Consider the following 17,588-nt stretch of genomic DNA (forward strand, 5'->3'; position numbering starts at 1 on the left):
CTGGGACAGCAGAGAGTTTGCCGGGGGGCTACCTCAGACACTATTCTCTGGGCAATCAAGGACATGGGAGAAGCCCTGGATTTTAAAATGGACACTGTAGTGGCAGATGTGGGAATACTGTGAGAAGATCAGCGCAGGTTAGCTGATAGGGTCACAACTATTTAGTGTACATAGAGGGACCTCTCCTCTGAGGTAGAGTCCTCTAAGGGTTCAGCCCTATAGAGAAGGGCCAATAGCTTGGAAAATTAAGCCTAAATGCTGAAAACAGAGCCGTGAGAGACACCATCTGGGTAATAGGACTGCCAGAAGAGCTGAGGGAACTGATATGATAGCTTTTTTGGAGAGGAGGATTAAAGCTGAGCTCGCACCTTAGGGGCTCTCCCCTTTCTCTGGTTTGGAGAGAGCCCACAGAGTTCCGGTGAGACCTCTGCCACCAGGAGCACCCTCACCCTGTGTTGACTAAACTGTTGAACTATATGTATATATTCATTGTTTGAGGGTTCATACTAGAGTCACAGAATAGCTTGGGAGTGATAAAAATACTTTCCATTGAGCATGTGTATAGTAAATGGCAGACTCACTGAGATGTAAGATCATGTCTTGTAATGTCAGGATGCTTGAATAATTTGTCTAACTCTTAACTCAAGAAATTGTGAGTCCATATTGCTCTATTGCAAAAAAAACACTTGAATGACACTGAAAGTCTAGCACTGAACAAAATATGGAGCGGTCAAACATATCACATTACTCCACATTTGTGAGGGGTACCTTTATCTGGGTGTTCCCCGGGGTTCCTTTTCAGGTGATAGGAGAGGTACTGCATACAGCTGGAAGATACATGGGGATTACTGGACATCTTGGTGGGAAATACATAACTATGGCCAACATCTGTGCCCCTAAAAAAGACCAGGCTAGTTTTTTCAGATGGATTGTCAAGAATAACTGCACCCTATATACCACAGTCAGTGATAATTGGAGGCGATATTATCATTGTGGCAGACTACATCCTAGATTGATCCAAAGCGCCTCTGACGACTTCCCAGTAATGCAACTAGTGCAGATATTCACAGAGTGACACACCCACTGGGGTAGTCATACTCATCGGATAGGTAGAGATTATTCCTTCTTCTCAGGAATACATGAGTTACATGTTTGCCTAGACAAATTTTATTGCACACAGATGTTCATACCAAAGTACAGAATGTTCAGTATCTGTCAAGGAGGATATTGGATCACAATCTTATACTGCTATCATATTGCATGGGTGAAAGCGTGCTCCTGTATACCTAATTGGAGTTTGAAGGTTGAAACTCTTGAGGACAAGGTCTTTAAATATACTATTGGGAAAGTGATAGGGAATTATTTTGCAGAAAATGAGAATACTACCACCACGACACAATTGGAGTGGGATGCTTTTAAAACAGTATTTCTGGGGCAATGCATAGCTGAAACAGTAGGGGTGCGGCAAACCCTGGTAGGAGACATTGAAGCACAGGTAGAGACATTCAGGACTGGAGAGAGGGAGGGGCCTGGGAACCCTGCACTACAAGAATCACTGCTACAAGTGAAAGAGATACTGGCAGAACATAGAGAAAAACTTTGCTGCCTTGACTGTCGGGAGTATATTATTAGGCCACACGCTGAGTGGAACTAGGCTCTGACCCTGTTAGCGTGTTTGGCTAATCCCACAAAACAAGGTTCGCTGATATTAGAGCTTTAATCTGAGAGGGGTGGCAAGGTATATAAGCAAGAGGACATTAACAACGAGTTCCAGCAGTACTATACTTCCCTATATATCTGTGTTCCCTGTCTGGAACAACAAGAGCTTGACTATTTTTTGGAGCCACTACCCTTCCTGGGTGTCACTTTGCAGGAGGCAAAGATGATGAGTGTCGATATTACAGTAGATGAAATTAAAGCTGCAGTGAAGAATATAGCCCAGGGGAAAGTACCAGGATCTGATGGGCTCCCGGTAGAATTTTAAGGCACTTATATTAACTAGCCCCCAAGCTAGCAGAGATTTGTAAAGCAGCAAAGGAACTTGGCTATCTACCCACATCTACAAGAGGGTTGGTGATCCTGCTGCTCAGGCCTACGTCTCAGCACAGCCGACAACATATGGTGGAGCCTAAATATTCAGATGGATGATACCTTTGATGACAAGGCAGCAGTTGCAATGGCAATAGATATCGAAAAAGCTTTTGACAGCCTGTGCTAGCAGTACCTTTATAGGGTGATGAAGAGAATTAAACTGGGGAGGGGATTTATGTGCTGGACTCAAATCCTGTAATCAAGCCCCACTGCCCATGTCAAAACAGGTGTCCTGATATCAGAGGTGTATGCAGTTGGGTGAGGAACACAGCAGAGATGCCCACTGCCACCACTACCGCCTGGTGGTGGAACCTTTGGCTTGTACTGGGCGGTCTGGCGTCCATTAAGAAGGCCTAGGGGTGCTAGGGATGACCCACCTCATTGCCCTGTATGCAGATGATATGCAGCCATTTCTAAAAGGTACTCACCCGGAGTCAGCAAGGGCTGTTGGATCGCTTTGGAGAGTTGTCAGGGCGGCACTTTAATTGGGAAAAAAATAGCCTGCTTCCCATTGGTGCAATACCAGAAATGGCCCAGTTGCTCTGGGGACTGATGTGGGAACCCACATGTCTGAAGTATTTGAGGATGAAGGTATACTGCAACAACTGCGATCTACTTGAGGATAATGTCAGAGTGGCAGTGAATACAAGGCAGTCTGGCATAGACTTTTGGAAAACTCTACCACTATCTGTAGCAGGTCGCATTGCTATTGCTAAATTGTTAGTCCTACCAAGATTGCTCTACTACTTCTCAGCACTGCAGCTAATTATCCCTAGGAGTGGCAGCTGCCAACAAATAAAACTGATGGGGTGAATATTTGACCCACTGACAGGCACTGTTAAAAAACAACAGTGCCCTTAGGCCCAACACAATAGCTCTCAATCATGGTCCATTTTAAAAAGTGTTTATAATGAGCCATGATTGAAAGCTCTGGAGTTGAGGCTGAAGGCACTGCAAGTTTCTCACAGTGCCTGTCAGTGAATTAAATTAACGTTAAATAAAAAATAAAATGGTTTACTTACCCACTGCCTCAGCTCAGCACACCTCTCTGTCTCAGCAGTCTATGGCTCCAGGACTTTCTCCCAGAGCCTCAGCCAACTCCCCTCTACCAATCCTGAAGCTGCTTTCATGTTGCTCAAGCAGCATCAGAGAACCTCCAGAATTGGCTGCAACAGGCTGCCTCAATGCTCCCTCAGACACATGGGGGCTTGTGACTGCTCTCTACCCTGACTAAGATAGCTCGGGTTTTAGAGGTAGCATTGGAGCTTTAAACTAAAGTGCACACCACTCCTCTCTGCTGCCAATCAGCAGCAATGGACCTACTCTCAGACTCAGCTGCCAGCATGAAAAAGAAAATGGTAATAGATTGGTTTTAATACCATTGAATGTTTTGTGATTGCTACACTTGGAGTGAAGGGGTGACACTCCTCCTCCGTGGTAATGGAGGAACCACTGCTGAGTACATTCTGGGAAATTGATACTCTGCTGATTGGCTTGATATCGGGTAAAAGCAGGCGCCAGGTGGTCCTGTCAAAACATTAGCACCCGACTGTGGATGGTGGCTTAGTGGCCCCAAAGTTCAAGACATATTATCTGGCAGCCCAACAAAAATGGTTCTACAAATGGATATTGGCTAGGAGAAAATGGGGTGCTAAATTATGTATCACTCCGAACATATCAGGGGTTACTCCAACTGCTGTTGAACCCCAAGTACACTAAACTTGTGAGCCATAGAACACTGGTAGTTGCTAAACACTGCTGGGTGTGCTGTTTACAGAGGACCCATACACAATCCCCCTACTCTCCTGATATATAGGGGGTCATTGGGCCAACGACCACGGAAGCACCGCCAACAGGCTGGCGGTGCTTCCTGGGCCATTCTGACCGCGGCGGTAAAGCCGCGGTCAGAAAAGGGGAACCGGCGGTTTCCCGCCAGTTTACCCCTGGCCCAGGGAATCCTCCATGGCGGCGCTGCTTGCAGCGCCGCCATGGGGATTCCGACCCCCTTCCCGCCATCCTGTTCCTGGCGGTTTTTACCGCCAGGAACAGGATGGCGGGAACGGGTGTCGTGGGGCCCCTGGGGGCACCTGCACTGCCCATGCCACTGGCATGGGCAGTGCAGGGGCCCCCTAACAGGGCCCCTCAAAGATTTTCAGTGTCTGCTTTGCAGACACTGAAAATTGCGACGGGTGCCACTGCACCCGACGCACCCCTGCAAATCCGCCGGCTCCATTCGGAGCCGGCTTCCTCTTTGCAGGGGCTTTCCCGCTGGGCTGGCGGGCGATCTTTTGGAGATCGCCCGCCTGCCCAGCGGGAAAGTTAGAATGACCGCCGCGGTCATTTGACCGCGGTGCAGTCTTTTGGCGGTTTCCGCCCGGCGGGCAGCGCCCGCCGCCCGCCGGGGTCGGAATGACCCCCATAGTGTTATAAAAACTGTCGATGCTGCTGCACAAAGGGAATTGGAGAGGTCTTGTAGAGTGAGAGGCCTCTGGCATTGACAGACTGGGGCACTTGTTCCAAGCAGAGAGGAACTGCTACCGTTTAAAGAACTGCAGACAGATTTTGATGTGCCAACTGGTCAATTCTTACTGCATGGAGCAATTATAGAGATGATCAGAAAACACTGGGGGACCAGACAGAATGAACTGCCCAGACACCTGGGCTGTCACAGTATCTGCACCACCACAGGCACTCATAAGACAATAACAAGCTTATATAGAGCACTCCGAACTGATATTATTACCCAACTGACAACGGCTGCAGGATAAATGGGCCACAGATGTCGGAGGCCTGATTGTTTATCTGGTCAAAAATATTGGAGCAGGAACCCAAGGCCTCTAGAAATGCTGGATTTAAGTTACTCAACTTTTATTTCCTCCACAGAGTATACTTTACACTGGGTAAGATTGATAAATTCTACAACACTGCCCGTGTAGCATGTCCAAGGTACGGGGAGGAGGGGGCAGAATCATTTCACATGTATAGAGTATCGGACAGAAGTTATCGACTTTGTTAATTATGATACCCACCGGAATATTTCAAGTACCCTGATGGCAAGTTTCCACAGATTATACCCATGCCAAGCCAGTGGTACGATCAGGAGCAGATTTATTGATCTGGTTTTGACCATAGCTAAGAACCAGATGGCACTTAATTAGAGAGCTGAGTATAGAAAAATGGAAGAAGGAGCTTGTTTGATGGGTGGAACTTGAGAGTGGTATGCTGTTGAATTAGGCAAAACAAGGGAGGGGATCCATGGACATAGCGTGAGCATGGGATAATCTGTTGGACAGTATGAGAGACCCAGTCTTCCTTGGTGGCTAGTTCACCCCCCTGATGAATGGTACATGTATACCACATAGGGTTTTGGGTTACCTACTGCGCACATCCCTATGGGACTGTGGATCTGATGGAGCGCTTGCCGCAAAGGGTGGCTCTGGGACTGTGGACCTGATGGAGTGCATGTCGCAAAGGGTGATTGGTGAGAGCTTTCCAACATTGATCTTTTCTTTAATTGCCTACTGTTTGACCTGATTGTGCTAATTACTCATGGCGTTGTAAAAGCACATCTATGCACATCAGTGGCTTGGGACCGGAAGCCAGGGGTCAGTTGTTTTAGATATTTGTTGGACTGTTTGGAGAGGTGGCAAGAATTTGTTGCAACTCTGACGCAGCTTAATAGCTGGCATTGTAGACTGCTGCAATAGTAGATTGCTTCGATATTGTAACGAACAGGTAGCTATATAAATTGCTTGCATGCATATAACTTGATTGATATGAGAGCTGTTATTGTAATATGTTGAGATTTACTTGTGGAACATTCAATAAAAAAAATTGCAAAAAAAAATAAAATAGATGGCAAATCTGTGAGCCCTCAAAGTAACGGCCTAAAACTCTCACCAGTAATCAATCTGTCAAAAGGAGCTATCCTATCCATGAGGACTCATAGCCAAGCGAATAGTTTTATATGAAATTGTGTGACAGAAAGCATGAGTGACCAGAACTATTAGAGATTTGCAGCTTTGGGCACACAGCACAGCTTTGCATGTTAATCATTTAGTTGAAAGTAGGCAGTCTGTGCACCTCGAGGTGCAGCACCGGGCGCTAACTGCAGTGGTGTAGCAAGGGTGTCTTGTGCCATAATGAAAGCCAATGAAATGGGCCCATTATACACCTGGGTCACATTGCCATTGCCCCTTCTGCTATATTGAGAGATATGTCCCTGGCTAACTGGGTGTCTGACATCTGAGACAGGCGAATAAGAATGCTGTTGTATTCAGGATAGAGAGAAAACTTCAATCTTTCTTTAGTTCTGTCCTTGGAGTCTCTTCCTTTGTTGGCATGGATGGGCTACGGTTGGTGCTGCTTCCTGCTAGCCAACACATTACTTGACAAAAGAACCTTAATTTTCTGCTTTCAGGCACATGGTACATGGATTGTGGTGGTGGTGGGTGTGGGGACAGAGGGGTGCAGTTCGGTACTATAGAGTCATGGGCCACTTGGAGTGAAGTCTATAAAGGGAGAAAGGGGCATGCGGAGTAAGGAAGAGGGGGTCTTTATGCATCTATGTAATTTGAAAAGACCTTAGTCCCTCCATAAAGGGGGTGATGCTAACACTGGTTCAGACACTGAAAAGTACAGATTGCGGGTAAGAGTAGCTGGAGGTGTAGTAGCAACAAAGTGATTTACCCAAGCTTATGATGAGGCTATGATTATAGACAGCGTCCGCCAGGCACTGCAAGTAAATTGCAGAGGAGTAACAAGAAGTGATGCCTACGATGGTGTTCCGGAAGTGTCCATGGGGTCCCATGTTGAAGCATCATTTCAGCTGAGAACAGCAAGGACAGGCGCCTTTCTGCTGTATGTTAAGCATCGACTAATGCTCAGCATTTCCAAAAGCTGTATTTGACAAACCTACAAGTGGAGATCTTCTCAATTGTAAATTGTCGCTGTTATGACTGTTACCCCCCTTGCTGAGCAGACAGTGAGTGAAACGGGAGGGAGTTTGGAGACCTGAGTGGGGTGGAACAAGTAGGGGAGCATTAGATAGGGGACGAAGGACAGGAGAGTTTGAGCACAGGGCAGCAAAGTGGGTGTTTGCTGAATGAGGTGTTTTTTACATATGCACTTCAGCGAAATGCCGCGGCCTGATACCAACATTCGTGGACAGCTAGGTGAACGACTGCAGCCAGTGGCTGAGAGGAGTGTACAAAAACCTTTTCTACATATTTATATATATATACGTATGTATGTATATGTTGTGTATTGTTTGTTTTGTGGTGTATGTTGTGGGATGACAATAATTTGCACCACACAGCTCCAGGTATATAGACAATACCTAAGAAAGACCAAGTGCATTGGGCAGTATTACATTTTCACCTACACCACAGAGAAAGTGGCAATGGGACATTTTTGGAACAATACTCACACATATTAATGGGATTACAATGTAAACTCAAACTAAAATCTTAGGCTTCAATTGTTTTATCTTGAAATGAAAATATAAAAAACCCACTTTGTATCCATAAAGGATAGAAAATTGTTTCTCTACCGGAAATGATTCCAGCAAACTTTCTAACTACCTGCCTATCAATAACAGGTGCTTTGCAATATGTTCCTTTGCGTCAATTAGTTATGTAGGATAAAAAATATATTGTTATGGCATGTACAAAAGCAGTGATGACTCAGATATTGTGCACCATCAACTCTCATTTGTTTTGTGGTTATATATGAGATGCATGATTGCCCATTAAAAATATTCTTGTAAAACCAAAAAGTCCTTGTGTCTTTGTAGCTGGACTGTAACATTGGGCCAGATGTACGATGCATTTTACCGGTCGCCAATGGCCTATCAGGCCGCTTACAACTGGTAAAATGCATTTCCCTATGTACCAACCCTATTTTGCAAGTCAGTAGATATCACAGACTCACAAAACAGGATTTGTGAATCACTAATAGGAAGGGGCATGTAAAAGGCTTCCCTTCCTAATAGCGAGATGCACTGGTATATATGAATGTTTTGCTACCGGGAATGTAGTTGCAAAACATTCATACGTTACCGACTCCTTGAAGGAGGTAGTAGCCTATTCGCAAATGGGAAAGGGTCCCCAAAGGGGCCCCTTCCCCTTTGTGAATGGAAGCGCCAACATCTTTTTGGAGCAGGCAGTGGTCTCACGGACCACTGCCTACTCTTAAAAAATGAAAACAAAACTTTTCATTTTTATTTTTTAAATTAAATCCCATTGTCCTTTAAGGAAAACAGGCTATATTTCAAACAAAGAAAGCCTGCCTTATTGAAAAAGCAGTCACAGACATGGTGGTCTGCTGACCCCAGCAGGCCACCATCCCTGTGGGTGCAGGCCATTCCCAATGGGTCGCAAATTGCCTCAGCCTCATGAATTTTAATGAGGCAGGTCCTTTGTGACCCCTTTGGGAATCGCAAACAGTGTCTCAGATGCTGTTGTACACGTGAGTCGCAAACATTGAGGGTCCTACATCTGGCCCTTAATCCTTTGGGTGAACGTTGAAAAGCACATTTAGTGCAGTCCTTGTGAATTGCCTGCTAACAGTCATTAGATATTTCTTATTGGTTGTTATAAATTAGTCTCCATGGTGTATGGACGTACAAAAAGCAAGGTCTTTAAAAAAAAAGTGTGAGGATCTTTTTTTCTTGATACTGGCAGTGGCTCAGTATTAAGGAGTGGAGTGATTTTAACATCACATATTACATCTCCGAAATGTATGTAGAAGAATCTGAGCGAACCCACCATCTTCAAATTCAGAGAATGGAGGATGAAGTAAGTCCCAACCCGTTGGGAAGCCCTCTCTATCACGTACAGGATCTTTGGCATGGTTTGTTGAGATCAGTCCAGTCAGTCAAGGAAGTCCGATATGAGTGGATCCCATCTTTAAAGAACATTGTGAAGTTCACCATAATGGCCAGGGAATGGCCACGTCTCGCACTGTAAATATTATCTCAGCAGGGAAACTTGTTAAATGGATAAAACGTGACCCCTCTTTTTCTTTAACAGAGGACAAATGATAAACAGCCAGAAAAAACTGCATATTTAGAAACTTGCTGAATTAAATACACTAATCGCAATTACATAGGGGATGCGAAGTCCCATTATGGAGCTGAGAGTTGGAAGACAAATGACACATTGAATAGGATGAGAAAATAGATTGTGTCAAGGGATTTGGAGGATTTGTTTGCTGTGTGTTGGTTCTAAACTGGTTCTTTGTTGCTGCTTGCTTTTGGATTTATGAAATCATTAAGATGACTCACCGTATTTTATGTTCTGAGGTTTGACCCAAACGCGTTATGTGGTGATAGTTGCCATGAAGGTATTACTCTCTCAGTAACTATATTTTCAGATAATGTAGCTTTTTACTTTGAATTGTAAATCTCTAACTCTATACCCGCAGGCCTTGGAGGAACAAATAAGGACCAGGGATGGCGTGAGCACTTGTACCAGTTTTGCTGTGCAAACGTTGGACCACAAACACATCAATGGGATTGGAGACCTTCGTGGAAGAGTAGCTAGGTTTGTATAATCTATAGTAGGTCAATTATAATCATATAGTCTTTTTGTTTTGCTTGTCTTTGTAAATACATCAGGCATTCCTTTGGTTGGGGTTTAATCATTGTCCCTTTTTTATATAAAACAATATACAGCGAGTGCTATGTCATCAATTTTCACATAGCCAAGTGCATATTCAGAAGATAATTCAGAAATAACACATATGATGCATGTTAAAGTTTAACTACATAAATATAATGGCCCACAGAACATTTGAACCACGCGGGGTCTGTAGTAGCAGATATTGAGGTATGTCCAAAATCACCAGTTTTCCTGATAGTGTACATTGGAATTACATAATTATGTTTTTATTCTAGAATAGTTTGCCAACTTTGAAAATTTAAGATTTGAAAATAATGTTGCATATTTCCGATGCTCTGCCTCCCATTCCAAATATCAGAATCTTGCTTTAGGCCAAAGGTCACTGTTTCAAGTGAAAATTATTTACATTTCTTTATGAAAAGTAAGTCACAGAACTTCCTCAAGTACATTTTCACTGACTGTCCAATTTTAGAAAATGCACTGCAAAACAATTGATATATTCATTGTCAACACTGATTAAGCAATTGTCAAGTTAGCCTCGAAGACGTGCTATTCATTAAAGATAAGAGGCGAAATTTTGCAAAAAAAAGGTGAAAAAGGATTCCGTTCAATTTTAACAAGTATAAAATTCTTTTACTTATCCATATATTCGTAAGATTTTTTTTTGACTCGCAACGAGGAATATGGCCTTCTATGTTAAATTTCCATCTGGTTTGCCGCACAATATGAATTCCTCTGTAAAATGGTATCGAGAATTACATGGCTTGTTCCAGAAATTATCCAGATTATCCGAAGTAATGCAAATTCCTTTGATAACGACCCAGGCAACAATCCAAAATTAATCCGTCTGGTAAACATTTTAACTTAAAGGATTGAATGAACCATGCGCAACCTGACAGAGAGAAATTTGAATTAGAAAGATTATTTTGGTATCATTTTAGAATAATCGAGTTATGAAGGGCTGCATGATGGAAATTAAAGGTGCTGTGTAACATTATGAATACAACGAGGAAAGTCATGATTCTTGGCTAGAAGACCAGAAAATATTGAAAGAGATTCGTAGCCCTGACGACACATGTTGGCTGTACCACGCAAACAACAACAAATAGAGCCATTAGAGCTGCGTCGTTTAAATAAAAAATAAATGTCAATATCAAGCGAACAATAGCAAAACAGTTGGACTATGTAGACTAGACCTGGAAACCGAGGAAATGTTATAAATAAGGAACAAAACTGGAAAACCATAAATTGTTCTTCAAGGAACAGCACCAGTATATACATATTCACTGAAAAAAACAACAGTCACAGTGACGTTATAGGATCTGAATTTACTGGTACAAAACCATAGAAATTCAGTAGTTATAGTTAGTTATTTTAAGTAACTATAACTCACGCCCTAAGGTAACTATGACTCGTGCCCTGATCACGCACAGTTTTCTTATCAATAATTTTATTGCAAATGTTGCAGTGATAATATCATAGATGCAATACAAGATCTCCTCAGTCATATAATATGTGGAGTAATTAGCTGTGAATGGCGAAGGCGCCAGATATAGTTACCTTAGGGCATGAGGTATAGTTACAGGGACGTTATAGTTAGTTTCTGAATTTACTCATGCAAAACCAGAGAAATTCAGCAGTTATAGTTAGAGTTATTTCAAGTAACTATAACTTGTCACCTAAGGTAACCATAACTCGCACCCTTGCCATGCATAGTTTTTTCTTCAATAGTTTGACTACTAATGTTTCATTGATATTTTTATTGATGTTGTAAAAGTTGTCAAAAGTGCTGTAATATCTAGGGTAACTAGCAGTGCATGGCGAGGGCGCGAGTTACAGTTACCTTAGACCGCTAGTTATAGTTACTTAAAATAACTCTATAACTGATGGATTTCTCTGGTTTTGTGCATGTAAATTCAGAAACCAACTATAATATACCGGTAACCTTTGTTTTTTTAAGTGAATTTCTAAGGTTTTTTAAATTATATTTCCTGACTATAACATCCCTGTAACCTTTGTTTTTTTCAGTGAATTTCTATGTGTTTTTTTAAAGTAAAGTCATTTTCACTACTATACGTTATTGCAACCACTGCCGTATATGGCCTTTGGCTGAGTGTAGCAGAGGTTGGCCAAAGGGCCTGTGGCCAACCCCCTATAACCAGCCAACCCCTCGACCTCGGCCAACCCCCCTATCCATCCAACCCCACGCTGTGCATGGCCTTTGGCCATGGGCAGCGGGAGTTGTCCGCAGGGCTTGTCTCTCTGGGTGTGAGAATAGGTCTGAAAGGTTGTCTTTGGGTGTGAGAGTGGTTGTGAGAGTCTCTGTCTGGGTGTGGGAGAGGGTGTGTGAGTGTCTGAGTGTGCTCCAATAGACGAAAGATGCATTTACCTTCACAAAGGATTTCAGATCTGTAGGAAGTTGGCTCTGTATGTGCTATTTCAAAGTAAGGAATAGCATGCACAGAGTCCAAGGGTTCCCCTTAGAGGTAAGATAGTGGCAAAAAGAGATAATACTAATGCTCTATTTTGTGGTAGTGTGGTCGAGCAGTAGGCTTATCCGAGGAGTAGTGTTAAGCATTTGTTGTACATACACCTAGACAATAAATGAGGTACACACACTCAGAGACAAATCCAGCCAATAGGTTTTTGTATAGAAAAATATCTTTTCTTAGTTTATTTTAAGAACCACAGGTTCAAATTCTACATGTAATATCTCATTCGAAAGGTATTGCAGGTAAGTACTTTAGGAACTTTAAATCATAAAAATTGCATGTATACTTTTCAAGTTATTGACAAATAGCTGTTTTAAAAGTGGACACTTAGTGCAATTTTCACAGTTCCTAGGGGAGGTAAGTTTTGGTTAGTTTTACCAGGTAAGTAAGACACTTACAGGGTTTAGTTCTTGGTCCAAGGTAGCCCACCGTTGGGGGTTCAGAGCAACCCCAAAGTCACCACACCAGCAGCTCAGGGCCGGTCAGGTGCAGAGTTCAAAGTGGTGCCCAAAACACATAGGCTAGAATGGAGAGAAGGGGGTGCCCCGGTTCCGGTCTGCTTGCAGGTAAGTACCCGTGTCTTCGGAGGGCAGACCAGGGGGGTTTTGTAGGGCACCGGGGGGGACACAAGTCCACACAGAAATTTCACCCTCAGCAGCGCGGGGGCGGCCGGGTGCAGTGTAGAAACAAGCGTCGGGTTTGTAATGGAAGTCAATGGGAGATCTAGGGATCTCTTCAGCGCTGCAGGCAGGCAAGGGGGGGGTTCCTCGGGGAAACCTCCACTTGGTCAAGGGAGAGGGACTCCTGGGGGTCACTCCTCCAGTGAAAGTCCGGTCCTTCAGGTCCTGGGGGCTGCGGGTGCAGGGTCTCTCCCAGGTGTCGGGACTTAGGATTCAAAGAGTCGCGGTCAGGGGAAGCCTCGGGATTCCCTCTGCAGGCGGCGCTGTGGGGGCTCAGGGGGGACAGGTTTTGGTACTCACAGTATCAGAGTAGTCCTGGGGTCCCTCCTGAGGTGTTGGATCTCCACCAGCCGAGTCGGGGTCGCCGGGTGCAGTGTTGCAAGTCTCACGCTTCTTGCGGGGAGCTTGCAGGGTTCTTTAAAGCTGCTGGAAACAAAGTTGCAGCTTTTCTTGGAGCAGGTCCGCTGTCCTCGGGAGTTTCTTGTCTTTTCGAAGCAGGGGCAGTCCTCAGAGGATGTCGAGGTCGCTGGTCCCTTTGGAAGGCGTCGCTGGAGCAGGATCTTTGGAAGGCAGGAGACAGGCTGGTGAGTTTCTGGAGCCAAGGCAGTTGTCGTCTTCTGGTCTTCCTCTGCAGGGGTTTTTCAGCTAGGCAGTCCTTCTTCTTGTAGTTGCAGGAATCTAATTTTCTAGGGTTCAGGGTAGCCCTTAAATACTAAATTTAAGGGCGTGTTTAGGTCTGGGGGGTTAGTAGCCAATGGCTACTAGCCCTGAGGGTGGGTACACCCTCTTTGTGCCTCCTCCCAAGGGGAGGGGGTCACAATCCTAACCCTATTGGGGGAATCCTCCATCTGCAAGATGGAGGATTTCTAAAAGTTAGAGTCACCTCAGCTCAGGACACCTTAGGGGCTGTCCTGACTGGCCAGTGACTCCTCCTTGTTGCTTTCTTTGTTCCCTCCAGCCTTGCCGCCAAAAGTGGGGGCTGTGGCCGGAGGGGGCGGGCAACTCCACTAAGCTGGAGTGCCCTGCTGGGCTGTGACAAAGGGGTGAGCCTTTGAGGCTCACCGCCAGGTGTCACAGCTCCTGCCTGGGGGAGGTGTTAGCATCTCCACCCAGTGCAGGCTTTGTTACTGGCCTCAGAGTGACAAAGGCACTCTCCCCATGGGGCCAGCAACATGTCTCTGGTGTGGCAGGCTGCTGGAACTAGTCAGCCTACACAGACAGTCGGTTAAGTTTCAGGGGGCACCTCTAAGGTGCCCTCTGGGGTGTGTTTTGCAATAAAATGTACACTGGCACCAGTGTGCATTTATTGTGCTGAGAAGTTTGATACCAAACTTCCCAGTTTTCAGTGTAGCCATTATGGTGCTGTGGAGTTCGTGTAAAACAGACTCCCAGACCATATACTCTTATGGCTACCCTGCACTTACAATGTCTAAGGTTTTGTTTAGACACTGTAGGGGCACAGTGCTCATGCACTGGTACCCTCACCTATGGTATAGTGCACCCTGCCTTAGGGCTGTAAGGCCTGCTAGAGGGGTGTCTTACCTATACTGCATAGGCAGTGAGAGGCTGGCATGGCACCCTGAGGGGAGTGCCATGTCGACTTACTCATTTTGTTCTCACTAGCACACACAGGCTTGTAAGCAGTGTGTCTGTGCTGAGTGAGGGGTCTCTAGGGTGGCATAAGACATGCTGCAGCCCTTAGAGACCTTCCTTGGCATCAGGGCCCTTGGTACTAGAAGTACCAGTTACAAGGGACTTATCTGAATGCCAGGGTGTGCCAATTGTGGATACAATGGTACATTTTAGGTGAAGGAACACTGGTGCTGGGGCCTGGTTAGCAGGGTCCCAGCACTCTTCTCAGTCAAGTCAGCATCAGTATCAGGCAAAAAGTGGGGGGTAACTGCAACAGGGAGCCATTTCTTTACAAGATCATTTTTCAATATGGAATCATGGAGTAAACACACCTTGCCAAAAGTGGAGCTTCAACTGGAGCACTTGCTACATTCGCATTTGTAAGTGTTTCCTGTTGAGGTTTAATTTCTGTGAAATGAGCACCATGGCCAGAATGGAAGAACAGGGGAAAGCAGTGAGAAGGAGGGACAAGAAGGCAGCAGGCATACATACAAAGGGGCTGAGAGCCCAGGGAAAGAGGTAAGAAGGAGGGACAGGCAGGCAGCAGGTACACAATGGGGCTGAGAGCATGGAGAAAGCAGTGAGAAGAAGGAACAGGCAGGCAGCAGGCATTCAATGGGGCTGAGAGCATGGGGAAAGCAATGAGGAGAAATAGGCAGGCAGCAGGCATGCACATGAAGGGGCTTAGTGCCCGGGGAAAGCAGGGAAGAGGGATAGGCAGGCTGCAGGCATGCACACAATGAGGCTGAGAGCCCGGGGAAAGCAGTGAATCATTCATAATAGATAAGGAGGCAGCAGAAACACACACACAGTGGGCTGAGAGCCTGTGGAAAGCAGTGAGAAGGAGGGAGAGTCAGGCAGGAGGCACGCACACAATTCAGTTGAGAGCCCAGGGAAAGCAGTGAGAAGAGGGACAGGCAGGTAGCAGGCACACACACAAAGGGGCTGGGTGCCTGAGGAAAGCAGTGAGAAGAAGGGCAGGCAGTCAGACACACAATGAGGCTGAGAGACCAGGGAAAGCAGTGAACCCTTTTCTTTATAACAGAAAGGCAGGCAGCAGGCATGCACACAACAGGGCTGAGAGCCTGGGGAAAGCAGTGAGAAGTACGGAGAAACAGGCAGCAGGCATGCACATGATGGGGCTAAGAGCCCGGGGAAAGCAGTGAATCAGCCACCACAGGAATGCCGGCCACAGGCATGCACACAATGGGGCTGAGAGTCCAGGGAAAGCACTTAGAAGCGGGACAGGCAGACAGCAGGCAACAGAGTTGAGAGCCTGAGGAAAGCAGTGAGAATGAGGTCGAGACAATCAGCAGGCATGCACGTGAAGGGGCTTAGAGCCCGGGGAAACAAGTGAGAAGGAGGAACAAGCAGACTGCAGGAACACACACAACGGGCCTGAGAACCCAGGGAAAGCAGTCACTGTGTGCCCCAGGGAGGTGGTAGTCCCCGGGCATTCACGGGGGGCCAGGTAGGCCCCCGCGTTAACTATATCATGATCCCCAGGGAGGTGGTGGTCCCCGGGACTGTGGGGGGAGCTGTGTGCTCCCCGCATTTATTTTATTATGTGCCCTGGGGAGGTAGGGGTCCCCAGGGCTACAGGGGCCATGCTGCCCCCTCACATTTATTTCATCATGTGACCCTAGGAGGTGCCGGTCCCCAGGCTGCAGGGTAGTCGTGTGCCCCGTGTTTATTTCATGGGGTGGTGGTGGTCCCCAGAGCTTAAAAAAGCCTGGGAAGGGGTCCATGTGCACCCCCCTCTTTTATTCTGTATATGCCCCGGGACCTGGCTTATATGGGGGCTTTAGTAAAACAAGCGTGGGAGACCGCATTTGTTTCTTGCAGCAAATTTGCAAATTTGTTACAAATTTGCAGCATTTAGTTTTTTAATTGCTTTTTTACCCTGGCGGGGGTTTCTCTGGGACCCCAGTACCGCTCTAAGGGGTCAAGGTATCCCTCCCCTGGCCCCTTTTCTTTTTTTAAATCTTTTTTTCTGGGGCCTGGCTGAAGCTGAGTCCCAAGATGGCTGCTAACACTTCCTGGCTGAAGTGTTGGCAGCCAATCAGAGCTCTTCAGATCTCCTCATGAGCCTATTATTCACAAATCCTTTGTGCCTCTAGATATCTATATTTCTTTGTCTTTAACTATCTCAAAAACTACTGAATGGATTTACACCAAATAATGAAAAGCGCTCTTTCTGGACCAAGATCTACCGTCCTGCCAAATTTCATACAACAGTTTAAGCTGTAGTTGTTTCTAAAATTCCTATGGAAATTATAATGGGAAATGCACTTTTTTTTCCCCCCCTCCTTTTACTCGGCCCCCACTTGGCAGATCACCCCAAAACTTCCCATGTATAACAAGATTCTTGGGAACAATTTTTGGGGAAAATTTCATAAAGGTTCGTCAAACAGTGCCAAAGAAGTGGGCAATTAAAGAAATGCTTTTTCAACGGAATCATGGTCCTGACTTTAGCTACCTACTGGCGACCGCCGGTAGGATATATATATATCCACTACTCGGTCTCCTTTGCACCCAGAAACCAGAGGCACCATCAGAGGTTTGTTCAATTCAGCTTTTTTTTAAAGAAAATAGTTTTTATTTTGGCACCGCAAACATGAAACTAATCACAGCTGATGCATTTCGGCATGACGCCTTCAACTGGGTAAATATATATATATATATATATATATATATATATATATATATATATATATATATAATATATCCTATGGTTGCCAGTAGGTAGTTATAGTTGATCCCCCACCCCAAATAAAAGCTAGCTACTGGTTTGAAACATTTCTGAATGAGAGATCTGCCAGTCTCTGAGTAGGGGAAGTCTACAGTACTCCAGTGATCATGCCTTTTGTCTCATAATTTTTAATTTTTTTTATGGCCGCTTCATTACCTTCTCAACACAGAAATGGTCCTGCGTCATAACTATGCTGAGGACTCCAAAAAGTGTTTCATCTAACCAAAGACCTGAAAGAGGATCAGTGCGAAATACACATACATTTTCAGCCTGATACAACTGTGTATTCTTGACATTTGGCTATGTCGTCTCAGTGACA

The 17,588-nt window shown here is 45.3% G+C and overlaps 1 protein-coding gene across 4 annotated transcripts in view; it reads left to right on the forward strand.

Annotated features, from left to right (window-relative positions):
* Nucleotides 1-17,588, forward strand: part of FAM81B (family with sequence similarity 81 member B) — a 408,082-nt gene that overhangs the window by 192,318 nt on the left and 198,176 nt on the right. For all 4 annotated transcript variants that reach the window (XM_069225555.1, XM_069225546.1, XM_069225537.1 and 1 more), the window contains one exon: nucleotides 9,517-9,635. In XM_069225555.1, coding sequence (XP_069081656.1) covers nucleotides 9,517-9,635 — 119 coding nt within the window. The remainder of the gene's footprint in view (nucleotides 1-9,516; nucleotides 9,636-17,588) is intronic.

Source organism: Pleurodeles waltl, chromosome 1_1 (genome assembly GCF_031143425.1).
Source record: "Pleurodeles waltl isolate 20211129_DDA chromosome 1_1, aPleWal1.hap1.20221129, whole genome shotgun sequence".
Lineage (NCBI taxonomy): Eukaryota > Metazoa > Chordata > Amphibia > Caudata > Salamandridae > Pleurodeles > Pleurodeles waltl.